The sequence below is a fragment of the Castor canadensis genome, chromosome 13, assembly GCF_047511655.1.
Source record: "Castor canadensis chromosome 13, mCasCan1.hap1v2, whole genome shotgun sequence".
Taxonomy (NCBI): domain Eukaryota; kingdom Metazoa; phylum Chordata; class Mammalia; order Rodentia; family Castoridae; genus Castor; species Castor canadensis.
Genome location: NC_133398.1, coordinates 227350 through 247552, shown reverse-complemented (window position 1 = coordinate 247552; position 20203 = coordinate 227350). Strand labels below are relative to the sequence as shown.

Genomic DNA, 20203 nt, shown 5'->3' with positions numbered 1-20203 from the left:
CCATTGCCTATTTTGCTCCTGACACAACAGAGCAATACAGGTCAGCCTCTGGTTTCTGTGTCTCAGAACCCTAACACATGTGGCACCAGCCTTGTGCTGGCTCTCAGGTTTTCCCCTCTGAGACAACCTCTGATCCCTTCTGTTTTTTATTTCTTGAGGTATCATCAGTGTGCCTTCTGTTCCTCTCTGCTGTCCTCCCCCAGTGCCTAATCTGTGGGTCCCAGTTCTCAGGACACTTGGGATTGTGCACAGCTATTCTGAGTAGAGGGGAGTTTCAGTTGCATTTCTTTTCTGGAACCGTTTAAGGAGTTTTTTCCTTGGAGTTAATAATGTTTTGCTCCTTCTGTTCTCTGTGTACTTGCTGTAACTCGTCCCACACTGATGGAGTCAATGGCTTTGTGACTGTGTTCAAACTGGGGTTTGCACTCAGGGCTTTGGCCTTGCTAGGCAGCTTTAGACTTCTAGCAGGTATGTAGTGATATCTTGGCATGGTTTAATTTGTATCCCTCAACGACTAATGGTGTTAAGCACCTTTTCTTTTCTTTTCTTTTTTTTTTTTTTGGTGGCCCTGGGGTTTGAACTCAGGGCCTCACACTTGCTAAGCAGGCATTCTTATCACTTGAGCCACTCCACCACCATGTGTTCCTCATCTTCTTTTTTCGATGTACTAGGGTTTCAACTCAACACTTCAAAAAACTTGACCCTTGCTATGTAGGTGCTATTTGAGCCACTCCTCCAGCCCTTTTTTCCTTTAGTTATTTTTCAGCTGGGATCTCATACTTTTTACCCAGGACTGGCCTCAGATTGCAGTCCTTTTACCTATGCCTCCCACATAGCTGGGATTACAGGTATGAACCACCATACTTAGACTGTTTGTTGAGATGGGTCTCTTGCTAACTTTTTGCCTATGCTGTCCTTAAACCGCCATTCTCTTGATTTCTGCCTCCCAAGTAGCTGGGATTAAAAGTGTGTGTCATAATGTCTGGTCCCTTGTTGGTCTTTTTATCCTCATCTCATCTTTTTCTGTTACTGGTCACACATCTTTGACTTACTCTTGGTACTGGTGGAACATAATCTTTAGCCACTTCTTAAGAAAGGTCACTTGAGACTGGTTATGGTGGCTTACACCTGTAATCACAGCTACTTGGGAGATAAAAATGAGGAGGATTGTACTTCCAAGCCAACTTGGGCAAAAAGTTAGCAAGACCCCAATTCAACCAATACCTGGGTGTGGTGATGCACACCTGTCATTCCAGCTAGTCAGGGAAGTTTAAATAGGATGATCACAGTTCAGGCTGGCCTGGGCAAAAAGCAAGACCCTAGTCTCAAAAATAACCAAAACAAAAAAAGGTTGGGAGTATGGCTCAAGTGGGCAAGCACGCACGCACGCGCGCACACACACACACACACACACACACACACACGGAGAAGACATTCTATCACACACACACACACACACACGGAGAAGACATTCTATCACACACACACACACGGAGAAGACATTCTATCTCATTAAATGTTCTGTCTCATTTAATGGACACTTTGCCCTCCTCTTCTAATTGCAGAACTTCTATGATCTCACATCTGAGGATGTTTGTTGATGGTGTTTCATGCATGTACCTCTCCTTTGGCACCATTTCTGTGCTTCTCATTATTCTGAGTCTTTGTCCTTTGTCTTAGCTCTCCATAGGCAAGCACTGTGTGAGAACTAGGTGCAGGGTGTGTTGGCTCCAGGCTGTCCCACCCTCACCGACTTCTCTGCACCATCAGGCGTTTTGGCACGGAACAGGAGAATCCTCACCTGTGGACACCCTGGGCTGCAGAGGGGCTGGGATGACTTGCCCGAGCCAGGCTTGGAAGCTTCTGTGTCTTGACCCCACTGCAACATCTCAGGTGTGGATGATACAAGATCATGTGAAAGGGAACTTTGCTGATGTAACTAGTCAGGTCAGAAAGGGGCTTCTGTAGCAAGCATTACCCAGGTTCTACAACAGGTGAATTGCATGAAGGGAAGCAAAAAAAAAAAAAAGCATCCCATACATGATGAAAGACTGGCCTGATACCATATACTCATGTTGTTTTGTCCTAATAAACCAACAGAAAGAGCCTTTGAACCCTGAGGTGCTCTGAGGATTTATTACTGCTTTTGTTGAGGATGACATTAAGGTTAGGTTAAACATGACTTCTGAGCAATGCACTCTGAATTAATATGATTTTGGACTGAGGCTGTAACTAGATGGGATGCACTTGCCTAGCATGCACAAGGCCTTGGGTTAATTCCCCAGTACTACAAAAACAAACAAACAAAAATCCCATATGATTTCACCAATAAGTACTCCCAGCCTGTCTCCAATATTCTGAAAATGAAGAATATTGGTGATTTTTGCAGTTAGCGTGGGTTCATGGAGTTCATTGTACTTTTGTCTGTATTCATGAAGTTTTTTAATAGATGGATTAATAGTACAGAGAGGCACTCTGGAGCTTACAGGAAGTCTTTTGTGGCAGAGGGTTGTTACAAGCCAAGTTTGGAGCTCTGCTTGTCCACTTCTCTCATAAGCCAGCCCTGCCTCTCTTGGAGAGTAGGTCCAACTCTTCAGGCTAGTTGGGCTCTGCCCTTGTTCTCTGCCTGAATGTAGGCAGGTTTGAGTCCTTTGTTTTGCCAAGTCAGTGACTTTTGGGTTGCTTTTCACCTTGCCTGAAAAGGGCTCCTCTCTTCTTGGATCTGCCATGTGTTCCTGGGTATTTCCTGCTCCTTTCCCCATGGAGTTGGGGCTGCACCAGGTGTGCCAGTGCATTTGTCCTCCTCATGTTCATTAACTTTTTCTGCTTTATCTCTTTATTCCAGCTCTAGCTGGGTTCCATTGTCATTCCTTTGGAGTACTCTTTCCAAAACATCACCTGCCTTGTACTCTGCCATTTGACTGGCATCCCCTAACCCAACTCTGTCTCCATTCCCATCCCAGACTACTGACAAACCCATACAACTCTATCATTGTTGATGATTTTATAAATATGCGTACTCATTATTTTAAAAATCAGGTAATAAATACATGCATGAAGCCTTGTATTCCAAAATTGAGGTAATCATTCTTTAGTATGTTTGTATACTCTTCCAGACCTTTCTATGTACATATCATGTTGAATTTCTTTTCTTCTTCTTCTTCTTTTTTTTTTTTTTTTTTGCAAATAAAGTTGAACAGGTTATTGAGATAGAAAAGTGTAAATTTGGAAATTAGAGCCTCCAGAGTTTGGGGTTGGTTTCCCAAGAGAGGGTGCCCCTCTTTTGTGTTTTTGTTTTTTGGTGTTGGTACTGGGGTTTAAATCAGGGCCTCACATTTGCTAAGTAGGTACTCTACCACTTGAGCCACTCTGCCAACCCTTTTTTTGTGTTGGATATTTTTGAGATATGGTCTCATGAACTATTTGCCTAGGCTTGCTTGAACCATGATTCCCCTGTTCACTGCCTCCCAAGTAATTGGGATTACAGGTGTGAGCCACCAGTGTCCAGCTTGAATTTCTTTTTGAATAACATGTTTTTCCCTTAGGATATTGTAAACATTTTTCCAAGTTAGTATCTATAAATGATTAGCACCTACAGGTCTTGATCAAGGGTTTGTAGCAGAATCATTTGGTGGTGTTGGGTCAGAGTGTAGCTATTTCAAGATATACATATCCTGGGTCTCCCCTTCCAAGTTTTGGTTTGTGGATTCGGGGCAATGCCCAGGCTGTGTTTAGTAAACCTCTTGGAGCCAGTGGAGCCCCATTGTCTGGCTGGCCATGTTAGTTGTCCCTCCTCCTCTGTTGCTACAGTTGCTGTGGCCTGAATGCTCCCTTGCTCTTGTGCACTTACTCAGCCACGTCTTCAGATGGAGTCTTAGGGAAAAAGATACATTTGGAAGCTTTTTGATTCATATTTCAAATTGCTTGCCAAAATCTTTGGGCAGAATTCAGTGCTGTGTCCCTTTCTGCAGACCCCACAGGCACTGGCCTGTATTTGTAGCCTGGCTGAACAACAGCTTTGTGCCAACAGAGCAGAAGAGTGCTGAAGGCTGTTTATGTTGCATTTCTTTGACTATCAGCATGTTTTAACATTTGTCATTTGCTTTGGGGGCACTTATAGTAGCTCTTTTGTGAATTACCACTCAGTTCTGTGCCTTTTTTTTTTCCCTGTTGGGCTATTTTTTTTAATCTTTGTTTTCTTACTGGCTGTCAGAGAGCTTTATATAGTAAACCAGCATGCTTTATCTGTGTAGCAAACATCACCTTTGTCCCATATGTTGCAGTACACAAGAGCATCTCAGGTGTCTTCACCCAGAATAGCCTGGGCTTCCACACTGACAGCCATCCCTCAGGCAGACTTGGGAGACTTTGTCCCTCTGTTTCATGCATCTCATGTATGATTCCATGTACAGGGTTCTCTGGGTGCCTTGGACAACTTGTGGCAACTGTACCATTCCCCAGTTCTTAATCATGACGGCATAGGCTGTTCTGCCTGGGCATATGGCCCGTTGTCCAAATTTCCTCTCACCCCTGTGTTTGTTTCCCTTCATTGCTGCCTGAGTTAAGCTTCTGGTCCTCTTAATGTGGTCACCTGACTTCTGTCTTCCACAGGCTGTGCAGAAGACAGTGGCTTCTCTTTTCAGGTTCCCAGTGCTGGCAGGTCTTGATATGTGCTCATGAATCCGGGCCTGTCTCATGACACTTAACAGCTCTTATGAGGGGCACTTCCCAGGATCTGGTGGGTGGAAAAGCTCATGACTCTGTCACTGACCCCGGTCTTGTCTGCTTTCAGTTGGGCCGGTGCACAAACAGCGTGGTCAAGTATGAGCTGATGCGCCCATCCAACAAGGCACCCCTCTTGGTGCTGTGTGAAGACCATCGGGGCCGCATGGTGAAGCACCAGTGCTGTCCTGGCTGCGGCTATTTCTGCACGGCGGTAAGAGCCCAGCACACCCGCCAGGCCCCATGTGTCCTCTGCTGAGTCTGTGTCTGTCTCCTGTGGCCTCATCCCAGCATGTGGTCCCAAGTCTGGGGTCCTCCCCAAGGAAGTCTCCAGCACTGCACAAGCCCCTTGCTATAGCTCTTGAGCTTTCTTGCTGTAGACAAGCAACCCCTGGTCCTCCCAACCTGTGTGGCCTGGCATCTTTGCTCTGTTCATTATATACTGTGAACTGTCTGAGCACAGAGAAGGGGCACCTCTCTGTCCTCTGCTGTGAACTCCATTCATCAGACACTTATATTTATCAATGCCCAGGTCCCTAGAATAGGCTCTTACCCACAGAGCTTATGTGGGTGACTGCACTTACTTTCTTCCTCAGTCTCAGGCGTGGGTATATGCTCTATTGCCCCTCTATGACCTGATCCAGGAACTTTCACTTCTGGGCTTATCTTTGTATGCCATACCTGTGTCCTCCCCAGTCTGCTGAGAATTAGAACATTTCTGCGTCCCCTTGTCTCTAGCTTTCTTCAGAGCACCTGCCGTTCTTATTGTCACTCCTCTGCCTGAGGCTCGCCTTCTGACCAGGACTCTTATCTGCCCATAAATATGGGCCTTCTCTGAGGTCTTTGGACCATGTCTTCTTGTGTAGCTCTTGCTCAATAGAGTGGCTAGACTATGAGGGCTAGGCCATCTTGGTAGTGGCAGGGAGAGGTGGCAGTGGGGTGACCTCTGCTGTCCTCCGCTCTCTCTAGGACCTTTTTGCAAACTCACTGTTCTTTCTGCTTCTCTGCTGGGGCCAAAACTGGACCCCCATCCCCACCCCACCTCACTCCAATTGTTTGCTCAGCCTGGCTGGTTCAGTAGAACTTTGAGCATTTTTCTGAACGTTAATCCCAGTTTTTAAAAATGTTTTTCATCTTCCTACTTCTAGGGTAACTTCATGGAATGTCAGCCTGAGAGCAGCATCTCTCACCGTTTCCACAAGGATTGTGCCTCTCGAGTGAACAATGCCAGCTACTGTCCCCACTGTGGGGAGGAGACCTCCAAGGCCAAAGAGGTGACCATAGCAAAAGCAGATACAACCTCCACAGTGATGCCAGCTCCCGGGCAGGAAAAGAGCTTGGTCACCGAGGGCAGAGCTGACACAACCACGGGCAGGTACTAGGTGAAGCAGCTCTGGCTGCACTTTCCACACAATGTCCTTCAAGATGTGTCCTCTTTAGTTGATACCATTTTTTGCTTCTTTCTGCAGAAGTCTAATCCAACTCTGATGCAATGTTGTGATCTCTGGAATCTGAGAAACACTGAGGCTTATGTATTGCCATCTGTGCATGGGTCTCGGTTTGGTCTTATAGATTCATGTGCTTGTTTTGAATCAGTTTCCTCCCTGCCCCGCTTGTCCTTGTCACTAGCACAGTCCCCACAGGTAGCTGTTTGTACACCTGAGGCAGGCTGCTCCTGCTGTGCTGCTTGTCACAGTGTTGAAGACCCTCGCTCAGAACAGGAGGAAGCAGTCTGAAAGGGTTAGAAGTGTCCATACAGACATGCACAATGGTCTTCCTCTGAGAGCCCAGTATAAATAGTGGAAGAATTTTGGAGTTGATGGTGGTCAATGAGAGGGTAAGACAGATGCAATAGTCAGCTCTTCCACGAGCCTTATCCTGCTAGGAAGGAAATGATGCAAAAACTCTTTCAAAATGGTAACATGTTCCTCAAGCTACACAATAGCAAAGGGAAAAGAACTTAATGACATCACAGTCATAGAAAGAAAGCTAAAACTTCATAAAAGGTCACATAGAAGACTCAGATATGAACACCTCAAAACTAAGAATTGGGACCATGTCAGTGCCTTCCTGTTGACCTGTAAACTCAACACATGAGTTACAGTTCCAGTGGCTCCCTTCTGTAGGGGAGGGCAAGTAGGTAGGATGGGTGCAACCTGGAGCTCATTCATAAAATTATCTGTCAGCATGTGTCCAGGAGTCTTGGCAATGCACTGACTTTTGAATTCAGGGCTTCAAGTTCTGGGCTGTTGCCCCAGGACTCACGGGCAGTGAGTGGATAGTCCCTGTCCCCACCCAGAGGCTGCACTGTGGGCAGGTCTTGTTGCTTTCATTGGTTTCTGTGAGAAGGGAGCTTTTTCCAATATTGAAACTCAACATTTCAATGGTTTCCTCCCCTGAAGCATTGCTGGAGCTCCACTATCCGAGGATGACAAGCCGCAGAGCACAGCCCCCCAGGTGCCCGAGGGCTTCGACCCTGCAGGGCCAGCTGGGCTCGTGAGGCCAACTTCTGGCATTTCCCAGGGACCCGGGAAGGAAACCTTGGAAAGTGCACTAATCGCTCTGGACTCTGAAAAGTAAGAGCTGGTCTGCATTTCAGAGGTGACTCAGGGCCCGATACTTTCCCCATGGGTCACTAGTGCTTTTCATCTTTTTGAGTGACACTGTCCATCAGAAGTAGCAATGTGTACACTCTCTGGGGGAATTATGCTAAGCGCAAAAGGTGAGACCATTGAAGTCCTGAGTGAGGAGTCTTGTGAGCTCTGCAGTCATGCTTCTGGGCAGACCATGCTTCCATCCCACTTAAGACTGAGCGGAGTGTGCCACCAGAGCCTTCCTGGTGGGAACTTGTCGTGTCAATGTCAGGCCTCCCTGACCTCTAGAAGCAGCTCACCTATGCCGTGGGTAGATTCTCTTGTCATGTTGTATATCATTCTCATACTGCATCTAGAAGATTATTTGTTTTTTTAACTAATTAATTATTAAAGTATATATTTATTTGCAGTGTTGGGGATTGAATTCAGGGCTTTGCACTTCGTAGGCAAGCACTCTATCACTGAGCTATATCCTGCCCTGTTTTGTTGTTTACTGATGGGGTTTGGTGCACTTGACCTTGAGAAATTGGCAGGGAACTGTAACCCTGGTCCTTTAGCCTTCAGCTTCATGGGTATGACACAGGCAATGCTGACTGTTGTCCTCTGCTTCCCACAGACCCAAGAAGCTTCGTTTCCACCCGAAGCAACTGTATTTCTCAGCCAGACAGGGTGAGCTGCAGAAGGTGCTCCTCATGCTGGGTGAGTGGCCATGCCTGCAGCCCCAGGAGGAGCCCAGGCAGTCCTCTTGGTCACCTTTTCTTATGAGTGTGGTCTAACTCTTTTCCTGTTTGCAATTCTGATTCCCTGACTAGTGAAAGTAAGTTTCATGTTTATGATGCACACATTCACCTACTTATGGCACTAGAAATGTTCCTTATGCAATTCTAGCTTTTAGAATGGAATTAATTAGGTGATTATTAAATCAAGCAGAAACATAGATGAGAAAAAGCAACACTAGCATGCCAGTGCTCTATTATGATATGCAGTGATGAGGAAGCTAGTGCCATTGGTGCTAACAGAGCAGCATTTGTGTACAGGTCTGACTCAGTGACGACAGACACATTTCTGCACTCATGTTTATAACAGATGAACTTCCTGGCTTAGTGTTCTCACATCAGAGAATGTGCTTGTGTCAGAGTCAGGCCAGTGGCATCTCTGAGCTCACACAACTCCAAGGTTGCTCTCTCTGAAGTCATCTTCTCTTGGTTGAAAAAAATGATTAAGTAGCCCTTTGACAGCAGATCATGAAAGAAACTAAAGAGTTTGTGCTTTAAAAAAAAGTTTATTTAATTTTGACCAAAATGACAATTTTGCTCTCATTTCCCTCAATAGACTTCATACAGTGCCAAGTCGCTTCACTGCTGCTTAGTTGGTCTCTTGGCTAAATGTCTGAAAAAAATGTCCACGTCATGGCCAGGCATGGTGGCCATGCCTGTAATCCCAGCATTCAGGAGGCTGAGGCAGGAAGATTGTGAGTTCAAGGCCAGCCTGGGCTACATAGTGAGACCCTGTCTTAAAAAAAAAAACCCAGAAAAAAAGTTCAGGTCAGTTATTTCATGGCCTTGCTCCCACACTCCCAGTTTCTTCCTGAAGCTTGGTTTGCCCTTGTCAGCATCCTCATGGGCTTGGGGGAGGCCAAAACCAGGAGCATATGAAAACGTGAAAGAAGCCCAGAATGAAGAAGGGCAGCAGGGCTGACTATTTATCTTGAAGATGCCACCCATGTGGGCATTGCTAGCTGTCAGGAGTGTATGAACATGCATCATGGCCATGTCTGATGTAATTAGTAAAACTGTTTGTTCACAGTTGATGGAATCGATCCCAACTTCAAAATGGAGCACCAGAATAAGCGTTCCCCACTGCACGCTGCTGCAGAAGCTGGCCACGTGGACATCTGCCACATGCTGGTTCAGGTTCGGAGGCCGGGCTGTCCTAGATCTTTTCCCTGCTGTCCTTACCTTTATCAAAGTGAAGTGATACCAGATCCCCAGTGCATGACATGGCTGTGGTGCTGCAAGGTTGCCATAGGAAAACCTCCTCCTGTCTCTCCCAGCCCTGTGCTTGGGGTGCACTCCAGCTGTTTATTCCAGTGTTGCTTGCATGTTCACACTATCACGCTGTATGGGGCTGAGTCCTAACCTGGTTTTTAAGTTTTAGCTTAGGGTTAGTTTTAAATATTTACCAACCTCCCAGTGCTGAGTATGAGGGTTTTTCTGAAGCCCAGATGCTTCCCTCCCCACCCACCCCATTTGGTTACTTTTCCTTCATTGTTTAAATTGTGTCCAGAATCTGCTTTAATTATGTGATCATGTAAGTACTCTTAAAAAAAGTGTTTGAAGTTTTTAATTGGCTCATAGTAATTATATTGATGGGGTACAGTGTAGTGTTTCAATACATGTGGAAAATGTGTAGTGATCACATCAGGGTAATTGGCATATCTGTCATCTCAGACATTTAGCATTTCTTTGTGTTGGGAGCATTCAAAATCCTCTCTACTGGTTGTTTTGAAGCAGTCAGTTGTGTAAACCTTGTACCCTGTTGTGCTATAGAGCAGTATATTATTCTTCCTGTCCAGCTGCTCCCCTGTTCCTATTAACCTTCCTCTTTCCATCCCTCCCTCCTGTTCCTCCTTCATGGCTTCTGGTAATCACTGTTCTACTCTCTACTTCCATGTAATAAGTAAAAATACGCAATATTTGTCTTTTTGTGCCTGACTTGTTTCACTTAACATCATATCCTCCAGGCTCAGCCACGTTGCCACAAAGGTCAGGATTTCTTTCTTCTTTATGCCTGAATAATATTGCATTGTGTATACATACCACTTTTTCTCTGTCCATTCATCTGTCAACACCAAGGTGGACTGCATGTCTTGGCTGTTGTGAACAGTTCTGCAGTAGATACGTGAGTGCAGATGTGTCTTGGAAATACTGATTTCCTTTCTTTTGAATATACACCCAGGTAGAATTTCTGGATCATATGGTGGTTCTGATTCTAGTTTTTTGAGAAACTTCCACGCTCTCTTCCATGGTGGTTGTACTAATTTGCATTCAGTCAACACTCTTTCTCTGCATCTCCACCAGCATTTATTATGTTTTGTTTTTTTTTTGAAAATAGCTTTTCTACTGGGCTGAGATGATATCTCCTTGTGACTCTGATTTGCATTTCCCTGGTGATTAGTAATGTTGAGCATGTTTTCATATACTTACCCTTTTTTATGTCTTCTTTCTGACATATGTCTATATGAGACATGTGCCATTTTAAAATTGTGATTTTACTCTTTTCTACTGAGTTATTTGAGTCCTTATGTATTCTGGAAATCAATCCCCTGTTGGATGAATAGTTTTCAAGTATTTCCTTCCATTCTGTAGGCTGTCTTTTACATTTGTTGTTTCCTTTGTTGTGTGGAAGCTTTTTAGTTTGATGTAATCCCATTTGTCAGTTGTTACATTTATTGTCTTGCTTTTAGGGTCATATCTTAAAAAACCTTTGCTTGGTTCAATGTCCTAAAGCATTTCTCCTATGTTTCATAGTATTCAGGTTCTATCTCATTTAGTGAAGAGGCTGTCCTTTGTCAAAACTCAGTTAGCTGTAAATATGTGTATTTACTTCTGCATTTTCTATTCTCTTCCATTGGTCTATGTGTGTTTTTATGTCAGCACCCTGTCATTTGATTATTACTATGATTGGTAACATTTTGAAGTCAGGTAGTATTATGCCTCTAGCTTTATTCTTTTTGCTCAAGATTGCTTTGACTCTTTGGGTTTTTGTTGTGGTTCCTATGAATTTTAGTAGTGTGTCATTTGTATATTTTGATAGAGATAACATTGACTCTGTAGATTACTTTCAATTTACTATTTTAACTATTAATTCTTCCAATCCGTGCACATTGGAGAGCTTTCCTTTCTTTTTTGTCCTCTTCAGTTTCTTTCATCAGTGTTTTATAATTTAGATTATAGAGATCCTCTTTGCTTAAATTTATTTCTAGGGTTTTTTTTGTAGTTTCTTGTGAATGGGATCACTTTCTTGATTTTTTTTTCTCAGCAATTTCATTAATAATGTGGTCTTTTTAATAAAAACCCAAAACACTGATTTATGTTCATGTATATATCCTGCAATCCTATTAATTTTGTGTATCAGCTCTAACATTTTTTTGGTAGAGTCTTTAGTTTTTTTGAATATAAAATCATGTCATATGCAAACTGGGGATAATTTGACCTTCCTTTCTTCCTTCCTTCCTGCCTCCCTCTCTCCCTCCCTCCCTCCATCCCTTCCTCCCGGCCTTGTGCTTGCTAGATAGGCATTCCTCCTTTCCCATTTGGATGCCCCGTGTTTCTTTGTCTTACTGCTCTAAGACTTTCAATACTTTACTGTCTAAGAGTGGTAAAAGTAACCATCTTTGCCTTATTCTTGATCTTCGAGAAAATGATCTCACCTTTTCCCTATTCACCATTACTTTGGCTGAGTTTGTCACATGTGACCTTTTTTGAGATATTTTTCTCTAAACCTAATTTATTGAATGTTTTTATTATGAAGAGATGATAAGTTTTATCAGATGCTTTTTCTGCATCTGTTGAGATGATCATATGGTTTTTGTTCTTTACTCTGTTTATATTATGTATTATGCATATTGATTTGCATATGTTGAACTGTCCTTGCATCTCTGAGATGAATCCTGTTTGATCATGATGAATGATCTCTCTGCCGTACTGTTGAATTCAGTTTGCTACCATTTTGTTGAGAATTTTTCCATCTATGTTCATCAAGGATATCGGTCTATGGTCTTGTATTTTTTGTTCTTGTTGTGCCCTTCTGTAGTTTTGGTATTAGGGTAATGTTGACTTTGTAGAATGAGTTCAACAATTCAGCAGTGAAGTCATCCTTTTTTATCTCTGATTTTATTTGACACACTCTCTCTCTCTGTACGGGAGTTTGAACTCAGAGCCTTGTGTTTGCTAGGCAGGCATGCTACCCCTTCAGCAACACCCCCAGCTCCCTCTTCTCTTTTTCTTAGTTAGCCTAGGGAAAGGTTTGTCAATTTTATTGTTTTAAAAATGCAGCCTCTTTCCTTTCCTCTCATCCTTCTTTCCCTCCCTCCCTCCTTCCCTTCCATGTCTGCTTTGATCTTTGTTATTTCCTTCCTTGTTCTAATTTTGGGTTGGTTTGTTCTTTTCTAGTTCCTTGAGTTATATCACTAGGCTGCTTACTTGAAATTTTATTTGGTGTAGATGTTTATTACTATAAGCTTCTTTCTTGGTACTGCTTTTGCCATGACCCATAGGTTTTGTTGATGTCGTATTTCCATTTTCATTTGTTTCAGGAAATTTTTAAGTTTCTCTTTTGTTTCCTTCATTGATCCAGTGGACATCAAGAGAATGTTGCTAAATTTCCATCTGTTTGTACAATAGCTAAAGTTGCTCATGTTTTTCCATTTGTATTCTGTTGTGATCAGTAAATATACATGCTATGATTTTTTTTTTTAATTTGTTGAGACTTGTTTGTGACCTGACATTGTGTATCCTGCAAAATGTTCCATGTACTAATGAGAAGAATATGTATTCTGCAGCTGTTGGATGGAATGTTCTGAAAATGTCTGTCAGCTCCATTTGGTCCATAATGTAGTTTAACTTCAGTTTTTTTTGTTGATATTTTTTGTCTGAACTGTCCATTAATGAAGTGGGATGAAGTGTCCAACTGCTACAGTATTGGAGCCTTCCCCCCCCTTTAAATCTAATAATGCTTTGTATAATTGGGTGCTCCAGTTTGGGTACCTACAGATTTCAGTTATTTTTTCTTAGTATCTGTGTTGTATCTTTTTCCATCTGTTCACTGTGTCTATGTGTGCTTTTGCTAGTGAAGTAAAGTTTTTTGTAAGCAGCATATCATTGGGTCTTGGGTTCTTTTTTGAGGTAGGGTCTGGCCGTGTAGCACAGATTGGCCTCAGACTCACAATTCTCCTGCCTCAGCATCCTCAGCACTATGTGCACGGGTCGCATCCAACTTGTGTTTTGTTTTGGTGGGTTTCTTTTTTTAACTCCATTTGGTCAGTTTGTATGTTTTGGGGGATTGTAGTACTAGGGTTTGAACTCAAGGCCTGTGTTTGGTAGGCAAGTGCTCTGCTACTTGAGTCATGCCCTCCAGTTCTTTTTTGCTTTATGTTAATTTTTGGAAAGGGTCTTGTGTTTTTTGCCTGGGGCAGTGTGGACCTTGACCACTACCTGTGGCCTCATGAGTAGCTGGGACCACAAACGTGTGTCACCATGTCCAGTTAATTGCTTGAGATGGATTTCAGTAACTTTTTGCCTGGACTGGTCTCAAACTGGTAGCTTTCTCTGAGTCCTGTAGTATTTATCTTTCAGTCAGAGAATTTATTCTGTTTACATTTAAAGTTATTATTGGTAAGGACATAATTCCTGTCAATTTGTTTATTTTTTCTGGTTGCCTTAGATATCTGGTTGCCTTTTTTCCTCTCTTCTTGTGCATCTTTATGGGTTGGTGGTTTTCTGATAGGGTTTGATTCTCCTGTCTCTTTTGTGTATCTGTCTTCTTCGAGAGTTTTATACTTGGACGTGATTTCATAATGATGGTTATTTCTCATTTCTAGGGAAGGGCTGGTGATGATGAAGTCCTCACTGTTTGCTTGTCTGGAAAAGTCTGTATTTCTCCTTCATTTCTAAAGGATAGGTTTTCTGGGTATGGTATTCTCAGCTGGCAGTTTTTTTCTATCAGCACTTTGAATATAAGATCTCATTCTCACCTGGCCTGCAGGGTTTCTGCTTGAGAAGTCTGCTGTTGGTCTAATGGGGATTCTCTTACACATAACTTGATGCTTTTCTCTTGTTGTGTTTGAGATTCTCATTTTGTCTTGAGCTTCTGACAGTTTGTAATATCCCTTTTTTGGTTAAATCTACTTAAGGGACTGTAGAACTTTCTGGACCTTGATGTCTATATCTTTCTCAAGTTTTGTAAGGTTTTCACTTGTTGCTTCATTGAAATGTTTCCCCTGCCTTTCCCTTTCCCTTCTCCACCTGAAGCACCCATAATTGCAAATGTTTGCTCTCTTAATGTTGTCTAATGAGTCTTAACAGGCTTTCATTGTTGTGCATGTGTGCCGTTTGTGTGTTTCCTTGGCATAAGCAGGTTATTTCAAAACACCTGCTTTCAAGCTTAGGAATTCTTCTGAGATATTTTTAAGTCAAATCATCTGGTCTGCATGGTATGTTCTGTGTGTAGGTTGAACTGTTGGCTGGACCCACTGAGTGCTCCTGAGCCTATCATAGGAGTGTGCGCTGTACAACAGCTCATGCTGTGACCACCACTGTTCCCTTCCTGACCCGTGTTGGGCTCATTTTCCAGATGCTGCGCTGAGTCTGTTGAACTTCTGACCCTTCATGTGTGACTGCACCCTTATTCTTAGAAGCCTTGGGGACTTTCCTTTAGCCCCCTGTAGTCTTACCTTTGCATATGTAGTTTGGATCCTTCAATCCTTTGTGTTCATGCCCCCTGATCTTGTTTTCCCGTATGCCTTCCAGAAGCATCCTCCATCTGTTTCAGCTCTTCTGCTGGGACTCCTGTACTTCAGGGTTGGACCTTCTGCAGCTAGGAAGCTGCAGTTTGTCTCCTCATCTGCTGGTTGCACTTTCTAGGTGTGTTTTCAGCTCAGCTTCTGGCTCCTAGGGGATTTTAATCTGTGTGCTCACAGTTTGAAATCCCAAGAGCCTTTTATTGTTCTCTATCATCGTTTTTTATGTCCTCTTGCTCCTTCTTGTTTATCTTACAGTATTACTTCACAGTAACCTGAAGTTACTATGCTGCCCCACCAAGCACCCTGAGTGAGTGGCTGATCCAGCAAGGGTCAAGGTCTGACTAGCCCTGGAGTGGCTGGGGTCGTAATGATGACAAAGGCAGTGTTGGGTTAGTGGCGTGCTGTGCAGGAGAAAGAGTAGTCATGGTGCTGGGTATTGTGGGAAAGGGAAGAGGATGAGGAAGAACAGGTACCTTGTTGGGCAGGGAGAGCAGACATGTGGTACCGAGGGACATCAGGTCTACAGGAGGGCCCTCCCCAGCCTCTGAGAACTAGAGGGTTAAGAGAAGAAGATAGTGCAAGACATAGGCACATCAGGGACAGGCCAAGTGGCACCTGGGCTGGATCAGTTTGTATGCAACTTGCCTAGGCCACTCTCCATCCTCTGGGGGTGACTAGTTTCTGGAGGTTGTCTTTCCTAGACCTGGAATTCTAGGTTGCCAATTATTTCCCTCAGTTCATTTAAGGGCAACTCTACTGTCTTTTTTTTTTTTTTTTTTTTTAGCATATTATATTTGTATAGGGGATACATTGTGATATTTACATATGTGCTTACAATATATGTTAGTTAGATTTATCCCCTTCATCATTCTCCCTACCCCCCGCCTTCCTAGAACAATTTCAACAGGTTTCAGTCTTCTATTTTCATACATGAATATAAAATACATCCTCCATAGTCACCCTCCTTCAGATTCTACTGTCCTTTGTCTTCTGTTCCTGAGGATTAACTTGTCAGTCCTTGAAGAACATTTTCTTAATGGCTTTTATAAAAACACTAAGGGGTTGGAAGTGTAGCTCAGTGGTACAATGTGCTTAGCATTCACAAGACCTACATTCAATCCCTGCTCGGGGCGGGGGGGAAACTAAAATAAATATAATATGTATGTGTATATATCCTGCTTGTAGAGAAGACCTTAAGCAATCTGAAGTCTAGTATGGCTGGTCTTTTTTGTTTGCTTTGTTTTTGGCAGTACTGGTGAGGTCTGGTATTGAGACCAGCATTGATTCTTGTCTTTGCCATGGGCTGTGGTTTGCACAGTGTTACTGGGGAAACTGTGTGAGTTCTCCGTTCTGGTTTTACCAAGTCTTGTGAGCCTGAAGGTATTGCAGAGCAAATTAGTCCATATCTGGGGGAGCCTTTATTTATTTATTTATTTTTCATTTTTCTTTTATTATTCATATGTGCATACAAGGCTTGGGTCATTTCTCCCCCCTGCCCCCACCCCCTCCCTTACCACCCACTCCGCCCTCTCCCTCTCCCCCCTGCTCAATACCCAGCAGAAACTATTTTGCCCTTATTTCTAATTTTGTTGTAGAGAGAGTATAAGCAATAATAGGAAGGAACAAGGGTTTTTGCTGGTTGAGATAAGGATAGCTATACAGGGCATTGACTCACATTGATTTCCTGTGCGTGGGTGTTACCTTCTAGGTTAATTCTTCTTGATCTAACCTTTTCTCTAGTTCCTGGTCCCCTTTTCCTATTGGCCTCAGTTGCTTTAAGGTATCTGCTTTAGTTTCTCTGCGTTAAGGGCAACAAATGCTAGCTAATTTTTTAGGTGTCTTACCTATCCTCACCCCTCCCTTGTGTGCTCTCGCTTTTATCATGTGCTCATAGTCCAATCCCCTTGTTGTGTTTGCCCTTGATCTAATGTCCACATATGAGGGAGAACATACGATTTTTGGTCTTTTGAGCCAGGCTAACCTCACTCAGAATGATGTTCTCCAATTCCATCCATTTACCAGCGAATGATAACATTTCGTTCTTCTTCATGGCTGCATAAAATTCCATTGTGTATAGATACCACATTTTCTTAATCCATTCGTCAGTGGTGGGGCATCTTGGCTGTTTCCATAACTTGGCTATTGTGAATAGTGCCGCAATAAACATGGATGTGCAGGTGCCTCTGGAGTAACAGTCTTTTGGGTATATCCCCAAGAGTGGTATTGCTGGATCAAATGGTAGATCGATGTCTAGCTTTTTAAGTAGCCTCCAAATTTTTTTCCAGAGTGGTTGTACTAGTCTACATTTGGGGGAGCCTTTATATAGAGGAGTTCTTTACACCCTTTGCATGGATGTCTGTTCAGTGCCTGCAGGTCTTACCAGCCTGGCACAACTTATTTCCCCCTAGCACTTGGTGTGATTCCTAGCTGTAGAGCTTACAGTGCCAATCTTAGAAGGTCCTTTATTTTTATGTGTTTTTTTTCTCTCCCTCAGAACCTAAGCAGTTTCCCTGTGATTTCTTAGGAAGAGGAACAAAATGGACTTATTTCTACTTGTCCCTGAATCCAAAGGTGTTGTTTTTCTAGGTTTTCTTATTTGTGGAGTGTCTTGCATCTCACATTGCCTATAGGCTCTGGCCAGAAGCCCCAGCAAAGATGCCCATGTCAGACTCCTTATATCTTTTCGGGGCCATCTTGGCCATGCTAACTCTGGTTTTTGGTTTTTGTTTTTTTTAGGACTGGGGTTCTGGGCCTCAGGCTTGCTAGGCAGGTACTCTACCACTTGAGCCACTCTGCCAATCAACCAGGGAGGGAAGTGGTACAGAGATGCTTTGGGGAAGGGAGTGCACCATTGTGTCTGAGCTGCCCAGTTCATTAGCCTCATAAGCCTGTAGGCTTCTCACTGGCAGGGATATGTTTTAAGCACTTTCTTTGACTTTCTAAGTGGTGTACCCTGTTCTGTCTGTGGTCCTGGAGGGCATCTGGTGGGTTGACAGAAGAACTGCACCCTTAGTCTGAGGACTGACCTCACACACTTCTGTCATTTTTGTGTCTTATTCTGTTTACTCTTCTCTCTCTCTCTTTTTTTTTTTTTTTTTTTTTTTTTGCAGTGCTGGGGCTTGAACTCAGGGCCTACACCTTGAGCCACTTCACCAGCCCTTTTTTGTTACAGGTTTTTTCGAGATAGGGTCTCACAAACTGTTTGCATAGGCTGGCTTCACACCACAATTCTCCTGATTTCTGCCTCCTGAATAGCTAAGATTTCAGGCATAAGCCACTGGTGCCCAGTGTGCTCTTCTCTCTTCTCTCACTCTTAAAGAACTCTTAAAGCCTGGGCCAGTGGTCAGTGGTGAATGTGCACAGCTGGGAAGCAGAAACAGGTCTCAGTGCTGAGCCTGCCCTGCGATGAAGGTTAGGGAGTGCATAGGTAAGTCATACCAATTTCAGGATAATCTCAGCCTGCCATATCCAAGATTGAGTCTGACTGCATCCCCCTTGTGAACATGTGGGAGGACCCACCACTAGAAGCCTTCATTTCTTTGTGCTGACTGTTTAGAAATCTGATTTCACCTTGTGGGCCTCCTTTGGACTCTCCTTTTTTTCACTGTGTCTCGATGTTCTCAGACTGCTTTGTTTTCCTGAGCCATGATCAGTGACTTCCTGGGACCTGGCTTGCTGTGTGTCTTCACAGATAGTGAAGAGCTTGTACTTGCATGTGGAGCTGGTGCTGGTTCTCCAGGGTCAGACAAGCCTTCCCAAATTTGCACCCTAGCTCTAAGTCTCTTATGCGTGTCCCACCCCATCTCAGCTTTGCTCACAATCAACCCTGTCCTGTCTGCAGGCTCGGCTCTGTCCATGGTGCTGCTCAACTTGTGGCTCATCCCTTTGCTTTGGGTGAAGTCCTGAGGCTAATCTGTGGCAGGTGCTTTTGTGCCTATTTGTTGCAGGGGTACTCTTTTCTTTCACTACTATTTGGGGTGGGGGGCAGTGGTAAGGAGGAGCAGAGCTGTTTGTGCTCTGTGCAGGCAGAGCCTAGGGCCCACCTGCAGAGTACAACCCTCACCCCTGAGAGCCTCTGCATAGCCTTCACTCTGTGCCTTATTCTGTGTGGTTTTTAAAGTTACTTGTTAAAATTTGCTGCTGTAAAATTCTGGCTTTACCTTGCCCTCAGATTTGGCAGCCCAAAATTGGCTTTGAAGTTCTGTGTTTGAAGTCAAAACCTTGTTTCCTTTACCTTGTTTGTGCCTCAGTGCTCTGGTCACTTTGATTTCTAGCCCATGAAGCAGAACTCTGGAAATTGCCACAGTCTCAGTGCAGCTTGTAGCCTAACTGCACCTGGCTCCCCACAGCTCCCATTCTAGGCCTGTGTAAAATTTCCCACTTAGTGTGTCACTTTTGTTTTTTAATTGCTGGTAGTAAAAGTACTATTTTCATTTGTCTCTTAATAAATATTTACTCTATAAAGTATTACCTTCTGTTCTTTGTCTAAGAAGCTAGACAATGTCCCTATGGAGAAGTCTCAGCCACCAGTGGCTGACTTGCTGGGGCTTTGCCTTTCCTATTAGTCTTATCTGCCTCCAAGTTCCTTACTTTATTGGAAAAATTACAAATTATTTCAAAATTCATGTCATTGGAAACTAGTTTTTTTTTTTTTTCTGTTTATTTTGGAAAATATTGAAACAGCTGGAGAAATAGGTAGAAGAGCCAACAAGCTGGGGTGTTCTTGGCCCTCCTGCACCCCTTTCCCTTAAAACCTCTGCACCACTGCCCTCCCTGGAGACCCCTCTGTACCCTGCTTTGCCTGATTTAAAGGTTAGCACTGACTTTCTGAATTCCAAAGGTGTTACCATACTACCATGCTGTTTTTTTTAAATCAGATTAATTTAGAAATGAAATGAAATCTAGCAAAAATAATTCTACTTAAACTAGAGCCTGATAGTAATGGGGTAATAGTCTTGAATGCAGTTTTTGAAGATACTGACATAGTTGGTCATTGTTAATGTTGTTCCTTATATCTCTCTTTTTCAAATACGGAAACATCTCAGCCCTCTGCTTATAGGGGCAGGCAGCTGCAGTGCTGCTCTCCCACACACCTCAACTGTCTTTGTTTTACCAGGCGGGTGCAAATATTGACACCTGCTCAGAAGACCAGAGGACCCCACTGATGGAAGCTGCAGAAAATAACCACTTGGATGCAGTAAAGTACCTCATCAAGGCTGGGGCACAGGTGGATCCAAAGGTACTTCCTCTCTCCCCACCTCATCAGGTTCATTTTCTTATTTTGTGTGTAGGTGTTTCTCAGAAGGATGAACCAGGGCACAGTTCTTCCCTGGAGCACCTCAGGAGCTGGTAGACTTCAGCAGAA

At 43.6% G+C, this 20203-nt stretch overlaps 1 protein-coding gene across 9 annotated transcripts in view; it reads left to right on the top strand.

The window, feature by feature from the left end:
- Nucleotides 1-20203, top strand: part of Ehmt1 (euchromatic histone lysine methyltransferase 1) — a 155186-nt gene that overhangs the window by 110721 nt on the left and 24262 nt on the right. For 7 of the 9 annotated variants that reach the window (XM_074052697.1, XM_074052695.1, XM_074052696.1 and 4 more), the window contains 7 exons: nt 1771-1893; nt 4793-4936; nt 5871-6097; nt 7125-7298; nt 7933-8015; nt 9123-9229; nt 19955-20077. In XM_074052697.1, the coding sequence (XP_073908798.1) occupies nt 1771-1893; nt 4793-4936; nt 5871-6097; nt 7125-7298; nt 7933-8015; nt 9123-9229; nt 19955-20077 (981 nt within the window). The remainder of the gene's footprint in view (nt 1-1770; nt 1894-4792; nt 4937-5870; nt 6098-7124; nt 7299-7932; nt 8016-9122; nt 9230-19954; nt 20078-20203) is intronic. The other 2 variants (XM_074052703.1, XM_074052702.1) reach the window with 1 other exon arrangement.